An 18,466-nucleotide genomic window follows, 5' to 3' on the forward strand; every position below is an offset into this window, starting at 1 on the left:
ACCTACACTAATCTGTGTGTTGGATTCTTTTCATAGTTCATAGTGCCATATTCCTATGTCCTTATCTATATCATAGTTTGTTACTGAAGGGAACAAGGGATCTAGATTTGTGGAGGAGTTGTATGAATTCTTGAATAGTAAATTTAAAAACCAAACCAAGTTTTGTTGCTTCCATAACAATCTTGATACATTTGAAGTCATTATTTTTCTGCCATTTAATTTTAAAATATGCTAAAATAATTCTTTGGTTTTTTCCTAACTAGTGAGTTTGTATCCTGGTTGCTGGAAATTGGGGAGATCCACAGACCCGAAGAAGGTGTTCATCTTGGTCAGGCTTTACTAGAGAACGGCATTATACACCATGGTAATTATATTCCCCTTCCCTCAAGTATTTATGTCAGTCAGTCAGTCAGTCAGCCCTCAAGTATTTGAAGGTAGCTGTCTCCATGTGTATCTCATGGAGACAGCTACCACACATTTGGAATAACAAGGATGAGATCCAGGATTCCTCATAGATGACTTAAGTACAGCTGTCAATAATAGTTAGTGTAGATTTGAAGGCTGGTGAAATGCTATAGCAAGACAATCAGAGTTTGCTAACAATGGGTACCGTGTGTTTCTCTATTGCCTGATGATAGTTAGGAAATGCTGGATAGAAATCTACTACAAATATGCTACGTTGTTTATCGACACCTCACTTTAATAGAGGAGATTTTCTCTAGACAGGATGAAAAAAATGCATACAGGCAATCCTTGTTTGGGCGGGGGATATGTTCTAGACCCCCACAGGTGTTGGTGGGACCTGCGTTAAGCATTACACCCCGCCCCACCCCCATTCCGCCCTTTCAGTGAAATTTTAGGGTCACTTCTAGGTTCAGTGCTGTGCATAAGTGCTCTATCACGTATCAGTTGGACGTGCTTAAATCAGTTGTTGATTGGAAGTGTATAATAATTTCTTATGTCAGACTATATTTAAATGTACTATATAAAAATTTTGTTTGAAGAAATAACTTTGCTTTTAAATTATACCCAGAATTCAATCCTAGATTGACCCAACAGAAATTTAATGAATATTTTATCGGCTGTTTTGATGGAGTCATTACTTTAGACAGAACAGAGAAGTTTGAGCCAGACATATTACTTTTATTACCAAGTAGACCCAGCTGTGTTGTCCACAGGAATAGAATCCTTAAAATAAAGTTGAATGAACCATCTGCTCTTCAACTGAGAAAGGACGTGTGTTTGTGAAGAAGTCAGGTTCACATTACAAACACACAACTTTAATTATACATTTTAAGGAAAAAAATAATTAGTATTATTATACATGCACACTGCATTAAGTATTGTTTGCTAAAAACTAAATAAACTCAGACCTATTACAGAAATTGCAGGCATTATTTTTTGCTTGTTTTCCTTAATACGTCATAATCACATCTAATGAATGCAAGTATGCACTCAGACACTCCCCAACCCTCCAAATTTCCTCTTGGAAAGCCTGCTTCAAGCCATTAATTAGTAAGCAAGAAAGCACAGCTGCCTTTTAAGAAAAAGCATTTTCCTCTCTGATATGGAAGGCAAGTTGATAAATACCAGCCTATAACTACAATGAGGAGCTTCATACCACTTAATTTCTTTCAATATTAGAGGTGAATCAATCAATATAGACCACTGAGCAAGGCTGAGCAACATGTAGCTTGTTGCTCCCTCTTTTGATGCCTACTCACTTAAGCATCTTCAAATGCTGCCTGTAATTATTTTTCCTGCAACTACTGCCCCCGCCTTTCATTCAGTCCTTCTTAACACACCGTTGCTTAGTTTGAGAAGCCTCTGCAAATCAGCTCAGTTGTTTGCCAGCATTGTGCATGCACACAAAAGCTCATACCAATAACAAACTTAGTTGGTCTCTAAGGTGCTACTGGAAGGGATGTTTTTGCCATTTTCAATAGTACCCCCTCTCACACACATATGTACATACATAGAGCAGCTAGTAGCTGCTGTGAGCCAGGATGGATAGTGGACTAAAACATGCCTCTGATTAATTAAGGCATGTCATGCATCAAAGGTAGTGCAGGAATTTCCTGTTGATGAGTAATGAATTTACATTCTGCCCTTCCTTCTGAAGGGGCCTGGGGTGGTACAAGAAAATATAAGTACAGTCGTACTTCGGAAGTTGAACGGAATCTGTTCTGGAAGTCCGTTCGACTTTGGAAACCAAGGCGCAGCTTCCAATTTGCTGCAGGAAGCTCCTGCAGCCAATCAGAAGCCACGGAAACTGCATTGGATGTTTGGGTTCCAAAGAATGTTCGCGAACCGGAACACTCACTTCCAGGTTTACAGCGTTTGTGAGCCAAAATGTTCGACTCGCAAGGCGTTCAACTTCAGAGGTCTGACTGTATATACTAATGGATTCTCAATAAAGGGGATCTGATAATATGGCAGAAAGCTAACAAAAATGCAACCATATAAGGTTTCACCAGCAGGTCTTAGGGTGGGTTACAACAATTTAAAATTCAGTATTAAAAATAGTTTAAGCAAATTAGAGTCACAGAAATAGAGAAGGTTCTGAAACATCTCGGGTGTTAAAGCACTAGATTTTTTTCATCTGTCTTTTATGTTTGCCTTTGCTTTAGTTACTGACAAGCATCAGTTCAAGCCTGAGCACATGCTCTACAGATTCCGTTACGATGATGGCACATACTATCCGAGAAGTGAAATGCAGGACGTAATTTCCAAGGTATAAACCTTATAATGTCATAGTATAGTATAAATTTACCAGATACTCTTATAAAAAATATTTTTCTATATTAAAACAATTCATCCATCACTGCACACAAACGAGCTTGAATGTATGAAATTATAACACAATAAGTATTCTCAGAAGGAGAATGATAAACCTGTTCTCCAGTTCATTGGGCCCAGTGAGGTCCTTTTCCTATACTTTATAGGTTGCTCAGTATGGAATAAGAATGCATATTGGAGTGGGGTAATCACCTACATTTGAAAGACAATATTGCTGTTGTATACCAAAACTATGAGAAATGGCTGTATTTAAATGTTGTTGTTGTTGTTTAGTCGTGTCCGACTCTTCATGACCCCATGGACCAGAGCACGCCAGGCACTGTCCAACCATCTTGTCCTCTGTCGTCCCCTTCTCCTTGTGCCCTCCATCTTTCCCAACATCAGGGTCTTTTCCAGAGAGTCTTTTCTTCTCATGAGGTGGCCAAAGTATTGGAGTCTCAGCTTCAGGATCTGTCCTTCCAGTGAGCACTCAGGGCTGATTTCCTTAAGAATGGATAGGTTTGATCTTCTTGCAGTCCATGGGACTCTCAAGAGTCTCCTCCAGCACCATAATTCAAAAGCATCAATTCTTCGGCGATCAGCCTTCTTTATGGTCCAGCTCTCACTTCTATACATCACTACTGGGAAAACCATAGCTTTAACTATATGGACCTTTGTTGGCAAGGTGATGTCTCTGCTTTTTAAGATGCTGTCTAGGTTTGTCATTACTTTTCTCCCAAGAACATAGGCGCCGACTCCATGGGGCTTGAGGGGGCTCGAGCCCCCTCAAAAATTTTTTTGGGGGGCTCAGCCCCCCCAATAATCTCGGGCGGGCGCCCTTCCAGCAGAGCGCCGCCGCCGTCCCCCACCTCCTCCCCACCTGCTCCTTCGCCAGCCAGCCAGCCGCGCGCCCTAATCGGAGAGCCCCGGCCGGAAATCCCGCGAGAACAGGGGAATCCCGACTGGCCACACCTCCCAGCCAGCCAATCGGCTGGCTGGGGGGCGTGGCTTGCCCTATTTAGGGCCGGAGCCACTTTATTTGCATATTCATGAGCTTATTTATTATTCATGAGCTTTCCCGGGCCCCCCCAATATTTTTTCTAAGTCCGCGTCCCTGCCCAAGAAGCAGGCGTCTTTTAATTTCGTGGCTGCTGTCACCATCTGCAGTGATCATGGAGCCAAGAAAGTAAAATCTCTCACTGCCTCCATTTCTTCCCCTTCTATTTGTCAGGAGGTGATGGGACCAGTGGCCATGATCTTCATTTATTTGATGTTGAGCTTCAAACCATATTTTGCGCTCTTCTCTTTCACCCTCATTAAAAGGTTCTTTAATTCCTTCTCACTTTCTGCCATCAAGGTTGTGTCATCTGCATATCTGAGGTTGTTGATATTTCTTCCAGCAATCTTAATTCTGGCTAGGGATTCATCCAGCCCAGCCTTTCGCATGATGAATTCTGCATATAAGTTAAATAAGCAGCGAGACAATATACAGCCTTGTCGTACTCCTTTCCCAATTTGGAACCAATCAGTTGTTCCATATCCAGTTCTAACTGTAGCTTCTTCTCAGGAGACAGATGAGGTGATCAGGCACTGATGCCCAGGATGTCAATATTTATTCTTGCCATCTCATTTTTGACCACATCCAACTTACCAAGGTTCATGGTTTTTACATTCCAGGTTCCTATGCAATATTTTTCTTTATAGCATTGGACTTTCCTTTCGCTTCCAGGCATATCCGCAACTGAGCATCCTTTCGGCTTTAGCCCAGCCGCTTCATCAGCTCTGAATCTACTTGTACTTGTCCTCTGCTCTTCCCCAGTAGCATGTTGGACGCTTTCCGACCTGAGGGGCTCATCTTCCAGTGTCATAACTTTTATATGCCTGTTGTCTTTGTCCATGGATCACGTTTGGTCAAAACTCTCCACTACGACCTGTCCATCTTTGGTGCCCTGCTCGGCATAGTTCATAGCTTCTCTGAGTTATTCAAGCCCCTTCGCCACGGCAAGGCAGTGATCCATGAAGGGGTGTATTTAAATACTCATTGACTAATCAATGGAGGTGGCTGAGTAGGAACTTAGCTAAATTTTGGAGCATTTGTGCCTGTGATAGTTGCTTTACCAGTCTGCCACTTTAATACTACAATTTATAGCAGTATTCAGAATGTTGATTAGCCTCAGGTTGGTCATGCTCAGAGTTGAGTCTATTCAGTAGGCTGATTGAAATTTTAAATTTGTGTACCTTTCTAGCATTCTAAAAGCAATCTAGCTTTTTAAAAATAAAATTTCTGCGGCCACCAATGTGTTTTGAATTTACAAGAATGCCTACTAAGGTTCTCTAAACATAACTAAGGTTGGATCTAACCCAGTATTAGTTTGAATTAACTGGTTTTGAACAAGTGCTTATTGGTGGTTGTTTTTTATTTGAACATTGGTTTAGCATTAAATCTGTTTATATCTCTTAACAGGGTGTAAGATTATATTGTCGTCTGCACAGCCTGTTTACTCCTGTGGTAAGGTAGGTCTTGTTTTCAGAGCTTTTGCTTCAGAACATTAGATAGTAGTTGCTCCCCACATAGGCAGGGCGAAAGATTGATTAATGTGTTGGTAATGGAGAGTAAGGTGGAGTTGTTGCAACAGGGAACAACTGTGGCAATGGCTAAATCATGGGACATGTTATGTGTGATATTCAATAAATGTCAAATATGTCAATTTGGGATTGAATTATTTTGTATGTTTTATTTCCTTAGAGATAAAGATTACCATCTAAGAACCTACAAATCTATAGTCATGGCCAATAAATTGATAGACTGGCTAATTGCACAGGTAGGAAAATGCTCTGAAGCACATAGCCTTGATTAGCAAATGGAATGTCTACTAACTGCTATTATCAATACAGATTTTCCCATGATGTAGAAATTAACTTGTAGCTCTATATACACCTCAAGGCCAACATCAGCACCTGGCATCATTGGGAAACTACCAGTGAGTGCCACAGTAGAATGCTGATGCCCACCCTGTTCCCCTTTTATTGGATTGTTTCCAGTGCTGCATGGGCAGAGTTCTGTGTTGGACCACTAGGAGACAAGATTTTTGACCTGCCTCCCTCCGTGGGACCCTTATAAGGAGGCGTGGCCCCCTATGGATTTACTTCTTCTCTCTCCTTTGCCTTTTAAGTGGGAACATGGATGTGTTGGGGTTTTAGTCTTTTTGAAATGTCATGATTTTGTTGCCTTCAATTTTTGTAAGTTGGTTTTTTTTGTACCCAACCCTATTTGTGCTCTGAGTAGAATGGACTTCCAGTTCTGCCAGGAGACTTCACTGTCCTCTTCCCCCAACATTGCAGCTGTCCACATGCAGATTTTGGAGCCATGTAGGCAGCTGCAGGGGCCATGGTGAAATCACCACAGAAACAGAAGGCTATTCCACTTGTGCAGCATTGGATACCATCCAAAATAAGTATGTTAATAAAGGTTATTGTTCCTCAACGGAGGTGTCAACTTTTTATCAGTAACACTCTAGGACCGATACAAGGCTTCTAAAACAATGGATTTATATGCAACCCAGTTTTTGTACATGTTTCAAAAGTGATACATGGTTGTTTTCCTGATTTAGAATTGTTGCTTGTGATATTTACATTGAGGTATGTATTATTTATTAATAGGGAGATTGTAGGACAAGAGAAGAAGCAATGATCTTTGGAATAGCACTTTGTGACAATGGATTTATGCACCACGGTATGCAATTTTCATTCAAGTACTCCTTAATTTGTAAGTCTGGAACTCTTGAACCAGATACTCCAGCTCCCATCAGCATGAGCGAGCATGGCCAATGGATGATGAGAAGGCCACACATTCCCCCTCCTTGTGTTTTACTACTGGAAACCCTCACCTAGGAGATACTTTTGTGTCTCAGTATTACATGGCCAAAGAAGAAGAATGCCCAAGCTTGGTGGCCATCAATAATGTAAGGCTTGTGAAGCAAAATATTTTTTCCTGTACCTGGAACAATGTGGCTCACATGTTTGAGCCACCAATGTATGTTTTAATAAAGGTAATATTTATCCTATGTAAACTTTTGCATGGTATACCTTGTGTTTTCTTATGGGTGGGTATGTTCCAAAGCATGCCACAGATAGCTAATGTGGTCAACAGTACTAAATGCCCCAAACACAGAATTCTTCCATTGTTGATTTATGTGCAAAAATACATTTTCCATCTTTGAAGTATTTCTGGAGTTTTAGAACATGCAGGACAGGTCTCTGCTGTGAGGAGCCTAAAATCTAGAATTTGTCATAGGGGAAACGAGAGGAAGGGGGCACAGGGAAGCAGTATGTGGCTGTTTCACTTGTACATGCTTAAGCAAAATCAGAATATCAATAGCAAAATGAGTTTGTGGCGTCACAGAAAAATAATATTATTTTTATATCAAACAGTGCTGGAAAAAAGTGAGTTCAAAGATGAGCCACTTCTCTTTCGTTTTTTTGCTGATGAAGAAATGGAAGGCTCAAACATGAAGCACAGGCTCATGAAACATGATCTAAAAGTAGTGGAAAATGTAATAGCCAAATCACTGCTGGTAAGTTTGTTTGTTTTTAATGAAGTATGTGTGCATGCATTAATGCATGTGTGTACCTATACACATATTATTTAATATACACTTGATAGGGAGGCCCAATTGTCAGCCAGTATGTTTTCTTTGGTGCACAAAATAACAAGCTTTTTTTTTCTTTACCCAAGACTTCCACCTAAGTCAATATGGTATCACTTCTACTGTGTTTTATTGTTGCATTTATTTGAATTTTATTCCTAGGGTTGTTTTCCTGCTTCCTCTTCTGAATGTCATCTGATGATTGTTACTGTATATTGACTTTTTGGCTACTATTTTTATAAGCTGATTAGGTGACCTGGGTGATATATTTTTTTCAGCAACTGGGGAGTCATATAAATCTTTTTGAGTGACTTGTGTCATATCTTAGTGCAAGGGCTAGTGGCCTGGAGGCAAGCAGCAGGTATCACAGGTGACTGAGCAAGTGGTCAAGCAGAGAAATAATCAGGTAGACAGAGAGGTGGATATGTGAGTGTTCCAGCAGACAGATAAGCAGACAAATAACTGACAGGTCATCAAGGAAGCAGATAAGCTGATGATTAAGTCTGTTCCTGAGCACTGAGTTTCTCTGGATGAGAAGCCAGGTTACATTTAGCAGCCTTTAGGGCCTGATTGAGATTCCTTTATCATCATCATCATCATCATCATCATCATCATCACATTGATGCTTTTTCCTTTCTGTATTGGGTTGGCTAATTAAAAACAACAACAACAACCCCACAGATGAATGAAATACTGAAAACAACCATTAAACAAAACAACAACAACATTGGTTCCCTGTGTCTCTGCTAGACTGGGCATTTGCAGTAATGGCATTGCAGAGATTATGTCAGAAGTTCCCTCCTCTTGGAAGCTGTGACATAGTGGCACAGATTTAAGGCACACAGAATGCCTAGAATTAGTCTCTGGCACCTTAGACTGTATGAAGAACATCCATCTTGAATAGCTGCCGGTCAGCTTAAGTCCTGTTTCAGCCCTTGTCTTACCCCAGTCCTTTCTGCCACCTTTCACTTTCCAGCAGATGATACACCTACGAGAGGAAGCTTTTTGTGAGAAAGCAACATAGATTGAGGTATCCCATTGTGTGTTGACATAGAGCAATGGTGACATCAGTCAGGAAGTTGGCTACACTTGTCAGGACTGAGGCTCATAGGTACAGGTTGTTAGGTGGCCACATTTTAAATAAACCGCCAAGTGTTAACAGTTTGCTCTTGGCAACATTTATTTAATCTTATTTACATTTGGTTGGTTGGTTTTCAAGTTGCCCTTCATCACTTGTATCAGAATGGGTTACAGCCCAAAGCATCAATACAGTAAAATAATAACAATTTCAATAACAATTTAAAGCCAGTATTAGATGCAACCACAATTTAAAATGCAGCAAGCTGGGACTAAGTTGTGACACTGCACCCAATGTTAGAGCAACAAGAAGGGCCTTCCCTGCAGATCTCAGTACATCGGCAGGCATAAGTAGAGGCGCTCCTTCAAGTCTTTGGATCTTAAGTTGTTAAGGGCATAATAAGTTACTATTAACTTCTCAAATTGGGGTCAGTCGCAGACAGGTAACCCATGGAAATCCTGCAGCATCAGTCACTGGTGGATGAAGAGGGGGGTGGGGGGAGCAGAATGTGGATTAACATGGCAGGGATTAATGTGACCATTCCTTGGTCTAGGAAAGATCATAGTTGGCAAACCAGTGTGGCTGGAATAGACACTAAATGACAGTGACACCACTTTGGCTTCCAGTAACAATGCTTGAACAAGGAAAACACCAAAGCTATGTGTTTGCTCCTTCAACAGACAAGACCTCCATTTTGTCAAGATTTAGTCTCACCTGATTGCACCTCATGTTCTAATTTAAATGTATTTTAAATATTTTCCCCAATATGTGTCAATTTCTCTTTTACAGATTAAATCAACTGAAGGAAGCTATGGTTTCGGCTTGGAAGACAAAAACAAAGTGCCAATTATTAAAATAGTGGAGAAGGGATCAAATGCTGAGGTAATACATGATTATTTTACTTCACAGATATTCCTGTCTGCAAATATATTTTTAAAACTTAGAAAACTCCTAGTGTGGTTCCCCACTTGTGAATTATTTGTATGAAGTTTATAGGTAGCCAGAGCTCAAATTTACCAGAATGTGGGTTTTGCTAAACTGGAATTGTTGGAAGGAAGGAATGGGATCATGAGTTGTTGACTATGCTGCTGGAGATGAGCTGGTACAGAGAGCAAGCCTTTGTAGGAGGAATTTCTCATGGGGATATGTTAAAGTGGTCTGTGTAGGGGGTTGGGTATGAGAAAAAGTGGGGCTGGTATAGAACTGCTGCAAAGAGGTGGTCAGGTTTTTTGGTTGGGGAGTCACAGGAAATATTCTTACAGAGAGATATTCTTATAAAGTCTGAGCAACTCTGTTTTAGCGTAAGAAACATACCTGTGCAGGACGAGCCTAACTATATATGTCTACTCAAAAGTAAGCTCAACTGACTTTAGTTGGTCTTACTTTCAGATAAGTGGGTACAGGACTACAAAGTTGGCTCTACAAAGTTCTTTGTCATTTCATAAGTCAGGGAACAATTTCGGAAGAGAAACAGGTTATTGGTGATAAGGTTGTTATTCTGCCTTCATTCAAACGCTTAACTTTTGAATAAACTGAGAAATATTCCCTGAGTAGTTCCATTTATTACAGAGCCTTGCAGCTGTATGCACTTTCTTTGCAAGATGAAACTGACTGGATGTAAATGGCTTCTGTAATATAGCAGTTCAGGTTTTCAGTCAAAAGAATTAATATTTTGAAGGTACTGTTGGGCTTCTGTATGTTTCTGAGCTGTATCAGCAAACCTGAATATTCAGTAAGTTCTGTGCTTTCAAATGCATATCTCCATAAAGCAAAGTGGTTTTCGATAAATGGAAAAAAGGTGAGCCAAGATAGATAATATGGAATAATTTAAACTTTTTGGTCACTACTGTCAAGGCTGCATAAATATTATAATTAACAAAGTGATGCATCCAATAATTCGAAATTTACAAAACAGAGATTTTTCTTCAAAATAATGTGGATTGTGTAGATTTCATAGCTGCGGGCATACTCTCACATGGCAAGCATTTCAGCATCTTCCTTTGTGTAAAGGAAATTAGTACATCACTAGTTCTGTTAAAACAATTGTGTATGTCTTATCTTTTCTTATCTAGATGGCAGGTCTGGAAGTTGGGAAAAAGATCTTTGCCATTAATGGTGACCTAGTTTTTCTGAGACCCTTCAGTGAAGTGGATAACTTTCTGAAAGCATGTTTAAGCAGCAGAAAGCCCCTCAGGGTGCTTGTGAGCACAAAACCCAGGGAGTAAGTTGTTACTTTGGTTTGGCCAATTGTGAAGAGGGTGTGTTGCAAAGGCATGCAGATACAAAAGGAAAGAGGAAACACTCTTTTGCCAAATTTTAATGATCAGAATAGGGGGTAAAGGTTAATAGGTGAAAGGACTTACAAGAATTTAAGTAATTTAAATTATTTGTATATAGAGTAAGGAATATCTAGTGTTGTTGATAATGATGAGACTATGAATCGATAATAAATGATAATGTATCAATATATCAGAAAATGTGATTTAAGTTTCTCTTTCTGTTATTTTTTAACATTTTGTCAACACCAAATAAATATTCAATAGGTTAAACACGTGAAGAGGGCGTTTTCTGGAATAAGCAGTGTTCCTTGATTATTAGGAAAGTTTTTAATGTTTGAAGTTTTATTCTGTTTTTAGTCCTCTGTTGGGAGCCACCCAGAGTGGCTGGGGTATAAATACTATTATTATTATTATTATTATTATTATTATTATTATTATTATTACTACTATTATTATCTTCATCAGTGCTTATTCCCCCTTCTCAAAACTAAGCTTCATGTGTAATTCATTGTTTGAGAATTTAGTAGAATTTTAAATAATAATAATAATAGTTTTATTAGTAGTAAATTGCTATATTCTGTTTAAAAATTGATAAATGTAATAAGCACACTGGTTTTGGATCTTCCACCATGACGTTTCTCTTGCACTCAGGACAGTGAAGATCCCTGACTCTGTAGATGGCCTTGGATTCCAAATACGAGGTTTTGGTCCTTCTGTTGTCCATGCTGTTGGAAGAGGTAGGCAGAGGGATTTAAGTGGATTGTAGTTGTGAATATCTTTTCTAAATAAAACCATCCCCACGAATATAGAAAGCTGTAGATGGAATTACTTTAGATATATATGGCTGAGTCATATGATCAATACTTGATGGGTATTTGCTTTGATAGTTGTTCTATGAATAGTAGTGATGAAAGAAGGTTATAGTGGTTTTCACGCACCATATTAAACCATAGCTACTGTTTAACTATGGTTTTAACATGCATGAGCAGCACACTGGTGCATGCTGCTCAGAAATCCCTGCTATGCTCCTCTCTCCTCTTGGCAACACTACATTATGAGCACGTCATCTGAACCCAGGCTCACTGTTTGTTTCCCAGCAACAATCTATGAACAATAAGCCAACGCTGATGAGCTTTTTTTAGATCATAGGTAAGACAAACATGGTATTTCTCTATATGCTGCTGAGCTGCCATGATTTGCTGCATTGAGATGCGCCGTTAAGAAGCCTTTGAGCCCTGTGACTTTCACTGTCTCTGACTCCTTCGTGAGGTCAGGACAGATAAACATACCTTCATACCTGAATTTAGGTTTTCCAATAAACAAGTTCCAGACTGACATGTTTAGGATTAGGATAGATATAAATAAATGGGCAAAAGGGGCAGCAACAACAAAATACCAGTATACAGTGGTACCTCGGGTTACATATGCTTCAGGATACATACGCTTCAGGTTACAGACTCCACTAACCCAGAAATAGTGTTTCAGGTTAAGAACTTTGCTTCAGGATGAGAACAGAAATCATGCTCCGGCAGCGCGGCAGCAGCAGGAGGCCCCATTAGCAGCAGGAGGCCCCTCTAGCTATTTGACTGCATGGTCACCATTGTTCGTCAGCTTTATTGACCTGCTTTATTGGCTACTAATTCCAGAGGTGTCCAGTTCCCACCAAGTTGATAACCTTATCAAAATAGATCACACCAACAATTTATAGGGGGGCGGGATTCTCATGTAAAGCACCTTGTACATATTCTGTTGAATCACAGTGTTGGTTTAATTTAACATTTTCTTGAATAAACAAGCAACTATAAAACCAAACATTTTTTTTCCTAAGAAGGAAATTTCTAACTTGGTATTTTTTCTAACTGTTTTCAAGGAACCGTAGCAGCAGCTGCTGGCCTCCACCCTGGACAGTGCATAATTAAAGTGAATGGGATTAATGTCAGCAAAGAAACTCATGCAAGTGTTATTGCCCATGTCACAGCCTGCAGGAAATACAGACGTCCAATGCATGTAAAGAATGTGCTTATTTATTTATTGTTAATGCTACTTAAACAAAAAATACAGTTCGCTTCCATTCCTTGGCAAATGAACGTTAAAAATATATAATAGTCAGTTATTCTAAAGCTGTTGTCTAATCTAATTTGAACCACACATTAGAACCGAGTTCTGCTGAAGTCAAAGAGGACCAACTTTTAAATAAAAGTTTTGGAGCAGGATGTAGGGAGATTATTGTGAATGCTTTACTCTTTTCCAGCATTCAGGGAAGATTATCTATAGCCGAAACCAGCACATGCAGGGTGAAAAGCTGAGCTAAGGGATATAAAGAAATTTGACCTAGTGCCGAATATGCCCTCCAACAGCCTTTTAAGTAACATTTCCAAAGAAGGATTATTAGAGATAAGACAAAGGCTGACCATAAAGCTCCAGTGAAGTGCAATAGGTTTCATCTTAACGGTAGTTAAACAAAACTTACTGCACTTCTGAACAGCTTTATATTGGTAAAAAATGACTATGGGTTATACTGATGATCTTGAGAATCCAACAAGGGCACTGGTTCCCAGGGTATTTTCTGAAGAACCGAATAAATATGTATCCAAACAGTCCTGCTTTGCTTTGGTGAATGTACCCTACCAACAGGTGCTCAAGATGTAATTAAATAAGCAATATTTAAATTTAATACTCTGATAGATTATCTTCTTTGTTTTCACTATTATATATGAATCTTCAGGAGATTTGTGTTGACAGTTTTGGCCACAGGGTGTTGTAAGATAAAGTAAAGATTTAAAACATACCATTTGTTATGATGCATCTTTTATTAAATATAAATGGAATTCCGATTTAAACCTCATCTGGTAAATACAATGTATTTCGAATTCTTCATGAATATAATTGCAATGATCGTGAAAGAGAAATAAGTTTAAGCTCTAGTTTATGAGAGCAATGTGCCAAAACTGTATTTTTTTGCTGTTCTTGCTTAATTTTCATTTCATCCCACACGTTTCCCTTTAGAGGCTATGTTTTCAATTCTATCAGAACACAAGCTATTTTTGTGGTTCATCTAGCTGCATTTAAGTGTGGGTGATATAAGCTTCTATGGGGGATGTAATGTTTCAGTAATTCAGCATGAGATTGATTTCAAATATATTAAGTAAATGAATTAACATTTTTGGGGGGATGGATTCACTTTTTTATTGCCAGTCCAGCAAAGTTCTCCATATCTGGGAACAAATTTTGAAGTAAAACAAATGACGAAGTGATCTGGTTTTGCTACAGTGAATGCAATTTAAAACCATGCTTTCCTCTCTCTCATCTGTTAATTTTTGTGGTGAACACCCAGCAAGCAACAGCTTTCTATTATTTATTTAATATATTTATATCCTGCCTTTCTCCCAAGTTGGGATTCAGGGCAATTTTCCACATTAAAAAAAATTATTAAATTATAAAATATAAAGTAATAAAAGCAAACTAGATAGAAACAATAATTAAAATACATCAAAACATTTAAAACCAGCAAGTAAAATGGTTTGCCCTGACAGCATCCCAGTGATCAGCGTTGTCTGTACCTTAATTTTCAGAGGCCTGTCTAAATCAGCCTTCCCATTGCAGAATAATGAAGGAACTAATCTAACATCTCTTGGGAGGGAATTCCACAACAAGAATATCTTGTGCACATATTTGCCCTCTTTTGGGTTTCTCTCACACACAAAAAGGATGTGTGTGCTTAGGGGACTTAAAAATGTAAAATACCAAATCTCCTTTTTGGTTCATCTAGAATAAAAACACGGTTTCTCTGGCAAAGCTAATATGAATTTGTGTGTGTGTGTGTGTGTGTGTGTGTGTGTGTGTAAAGTAAAAACTTTCATCATTGTTATTACTTTCCTACAGCAAGATTCTATTCAGTGGGTATATAACAGTATTGAGAGTGCCCAGGAAGATCTTCAAAGAACAAACTCCAAACCCTTGGGGGAAGATGGAGGAGATGCCTTTGACTGCAAAGTAGAAGGTAGGATTATTTGTTTCTTTGTTATTAAGCAAAATAAAGGTGAGCTTTGGAGGTTACCCTTACCAAAGCAAACACAATTTTCACCTGTTCGTATAATACAACTAAAAGTACAAGATAAAGTGCAGTTATTGCTTGTTTGCATGGTTTTATTAGCTATTACATATCTACTATCATAGTATATTTTTATCTTGTGAATGCAATACAGAAGATTCCCTAACCCTGGATTTAAGCATGCTTATTTTCATATTGGATTGTGCCCACAGAATAACAGCAAGGCATACTCATATTTTGGTTAAAATAAAAAAAATTCCTTCCAGTAGCACCTTAAAGACCAACTAAGTTAGTTCTTGGTATGAGCTTTCGTGTGCATGCACACTTCTTCAGATACACATATTTTGGTTGTCTGTTACTGTGATTACAGCTTTGGTTTGCAGATAATATTTTTAAAATCCCTTTACAACAAATGAACCATGTTTCAGAGACACAGTATCTGCACCACAGTCTTTCACCTGACTCACCCTGTTCAATCATTAATTTAGCAAAATGAAATAAGTGTTTATTTAGTAAATTAGTTAACTTAGGCATATTAGTTAGTTTAGTAAGCATAATAGGATTCAAAACAATTTGATTTTTAAATTTGTTTTTAGAAGTAATTGACAAATTTAATACTATGGCAATAATTGATGGGCGGAAGGACCATGTCAGTCTAACTGTTGATAATGTTCACCTGGAATATGGTGTAGTTTACGAGTATGACAGCACGGCGGGAATAAAATGCCATGTTTTGGAAAAGATGATTGAACCAAAGGGCTTTTTCAGCTTGACTGCAAAGGTATGAAACATAAAATATTTATTTGTTTAGTTCTTTATTGTTCCTTTGATCACTGAAGCAGCACACCCTATTTATGAATATGATTTATGGATATGATTATTGTAATTTAATCTCAAGTGTATTCTTTGCCAGTGACCTGTGTCCTATCGATGGTCATGAATTGTGGTCATTCACCCAGAAAGAAAATTAAGTTGTAGTGTAGTCATAAATTGAGCTTCTAAACTCAAAACAACAAATGCTGAAGAAGTAAAAATTTCGCTGCCTTTCCAACTATACCCCACAAAAGTTTTTTTTTTTAAGGGAAATATACAGTTTTTTCCAGGAATCCATTTATTTAATTATTGTATATTCATGTTGCCTTTTGAGCAAACACCACAAAACCATTCACACAGAAATATTAACTAATAATTATAAATTAAAACTATGTAATAAATGAGGAAATACAAGAGACAAGGAGGGGGAGAAAGCCCTGTGGCATGGCAGTTAATTAACTGAAGTCATAATGTTCCAGGAATACTCTGCCCATGTTTTTTGTTATGAAACGTCACTCAGATACCAGGCCAGACCCTATAAAAAAAGCCTTTTGCATTCTGGGTTAATTTTTTTCTTGAACTAGGTGCACAAGGCACCTTCACTTTGCTCAGTCTTTACCATCCAGAGGTAGGTTACGTTGACTGGTCCAAGGCCACCCAGTGAAAGCCATCAATAGGGAGGGGGAAGGTATACCCACCTATGCTGTATACCTTGAACCAGAGGATTGCTTGGTAAGTCACCTTGTAGCAAATAGAAGTACAGTGGTGCCTCGCAAGACGAAATTAATCCATTCCGCGAGTCTCTTCGTCTAGCGGTTTTTCCGTCTTGCGAAGCAACCCTATTAGCGGCTTAGCGGATTAGTGCTATTAGCGGTTTAGCGGCTATTAAAGGCTTAGCGGCTAAAAGGCTATTAGCGGCTTAGCGGCTTAGAAAAAGGGGGGGAAGCGAAAAAAATTGCAAGACTCGCAAGACGTTTTCGCTTTGCGAAGCAAGCCCATAGGGAAATTCGTCTTGCGAAGCGCATCGAAAAATGGAAAACCCTTTCGTCTAGCAGGTTTTTCGTCTTGCGAGGCATTCGTCTTGCGGGGCACCACTGTAATGTGAAACAATGGAAGGGTAACTGTGTTTGAGTGTTGGATATAGTAATCCTCGTAGATTTCTTTTCTCCAAAGCTGTGAAGCCTAATTAATAAGCAGCTTAATTTTTTAAAAATAGGAAACCATATAGCAATGCAATATTTTAGAGCTGGTAAAAATATAATAATTTGAAAATCAAGAACAGGGTCCAGATGTCTTAGTAATGATTTAACAGCAGTCTTTGTAGTTATAACCAAGGGATTATGTTTGCAGGTGTGTTTTGCATTATTAATTAAACCTGCAGAAAATTAAACTCTTACAAGCAATTAGAAACCTTTAATTAATGTGCTGATTCAGAAAGTAAGAGTTTAAAAGCTTTCTGTCTATAATTACATGAACTAACTTCTTCAGTTCTAGGGCAACTGTAATAAGCTATAACTATAATTACAATGTGTGCAAAAATTGGGTGATTAGGATCTGGAGTCTGTATCCTGGATCTGTTTCCCTCTAAACAATATTGCCAAGTTATTGTGAAGGGAGGACGGGTTAATGACAGCCAATGGGCTTTGCAAGCCTCTACAATTAAAACCTCTGTTCAGGGTTGAGGTTCCTTTGACATGTTCTCTCAATACAAATATGACAAGGGCAGAGTGTTAAGGAAATCAGGTTCCAACTCACAGGGATAAAGGAATTGAAAGGAGGAGGGAGAAGAAGGAAGAAGCGATAGCCAAGTTGACTAGTGCTTAAGGAAGGCAGGTAAGGCATATAGAAAATTGTATAGAAATGAATTAAATAAATAAACAAACAAACAAAATTGCAGCTCAGTATTTGGGAGCTATTGCTGACAAGCAGCATACTTAAATATGAAAAGAAATATCCTCTGCAAGAAAAAATGTTTATTGTCCTGCATTACTTGTTTGTTTACACTGATATCTAATGTCAGTCTTTTTAACACCAACACAATCCACCGCTTTTGTCTTACTCACAGATTCTCGAAGCTTTAGCAAAAAGTGATGAGCAATTTGTGCAAAACTGTAATAGTCTGAATAGTTTAAATGAAGTCATCCCCACTGAACTTCAGAGTAAATTCAGTGCCACTTGCAGTGAGAAAATTGAGCACATTTGCAGAAGGATCACTAGTTATAAAAAGGTAAGGAGCAAAAAAAAAATTGGGTGGGGGGAATTTACTGACTTTGTTTAGAAATTAAAAATACTCAGCTGGAACTAAATATGTGTAACTGAGATACTAGCTCTCCCACTGTTTACTCCTACCTACATTTCCCCCTCTCCTTCCTCTGTTGTCTCCCCTAGGTCAAATTCTATGTTAAATAAAAGATCAGGCACCTGTCCACTTTGTGAGATGTCATGCACATTAATGATGCTAAAGAAAAAGAAACAATCAGCCATAATACAGAAGAATGTCTATGCTTATAATAATATTTTATTATCTTGTTAGTTATGCTGTTTCAAATGTTCATTTTATCCATTCCCCCTTTGAACAATGGATAGATAGGAGAGCAACCGTAGGAACCTGACCTGCAGGCCTAGTTAGATTTGCCAGACCTCCCAGTTCTGCTCAACAGACTGTTTTGGGCTGACCACACTGACAGGTCATTCACCTGATGTAATAAGATGAAAGGTATGGACAAGTAAAGTTGTGGCTGCAAAGAAAGAATCAGGAACCCAAGAATGTCCTTATCAAAGTTCCATTGCAGCCATGGCTTCTATTCGCTGCTGTTTAGTT

The 18,466-nt window shown here is 38.6% G+C and overlaps 1 protein-coding gene and 1 long non-coding RNA gene across 6 annotated transcripts in view; one reads left to right on the forward strand and one right to left on the reverse strand.

The window, feature by feature from the left end:
- Nucleotides 1–18,466, forward strand: part of PREX2 (phosphatidylinositol-3,4,5-trisphosphate dependent Rac exchange factor 2) — a 110,807-nt gene that overhangs the window by 56,543 nt on the left and 35,798 nt on the right. For 3 of the 4 annotated variants that reach the window (XM_081204332.1, XM_081204333.1, XM_081204330.1), the window contains exons 11-23: nucleotides 264–364; nucleotides 2,631–2,734; nucleotides 5,243–5,292; nucleotides 5,525–5,600; nucleotides 6,439–6,511; nucleotides 7,210–7,352; nucleotides 9,292–9,384; nucleotides 10,575–10,723; nucleotides 11,433–11,518; nucleotides 12,652–12,797; nucleotides 14,664–14,781; nucleotides 15,429–15,613; nucleotides 17,711–17,872. In XM_081204332.1, the coding sequence (XP_081060458.1) occupies nucleotides 264–364; nucleotides 2,631–2,734; nucleotides 5,243–5,292; nucleotides 5,525–5,600; nucleotides 6,439–6,511; nucleotides 7,210–7,352; nucleotides 9,292–9,384; nucleotides 10,575–10,723; nucleotides 11,433–11,518; nucleotides 12,652–12,797; nucleotides 14,664–14,781; nucleotides 15,429–15,613; nucleotides 17,711–17,872 (1,486 nt within the window). The remainder of the gene's footprint in view (nucleotides 1–263; nucleotides 365–2,630; nucleotides 2,735–5,242; nucleotides 5,293–5,524; nucleotides 5,601–6,438; nucleotides 6,512–7,209; nucleotides 7,353–9,291; nucleotides 9,385–10,574; nucleotides 10,724–11,432; nucleotides 11,519–12,651; nucleotides 12,798–14,663; nucleotides 14,782–15,428; nucleotides 15,614–17,710; nucleotides 17,873–18,466) is intronic. The other variant, XM_081204331.1, reaches the window with a different exon arrangement.
- LOC308593118 overlaps nucleotides 1–18,466 on the reverse strand; it is an 83,026-nt gene that overhangs the window by 8,035 nt on the left and 56,525 nt on the right. The gene's annotated exons all lie outside the window — the stretch shown is intronic.

This window comes from Podarcis bocagei, assembly GCF_964188305.1.
Source record: "Podarcis bocagei genome assembly, chromosome: 8".
NCBI lineage: Eukaryota > Metazoa > Chordata > Lepidosauria > Squamata > Lacertidae > Podarcis > Podarcis bocagei.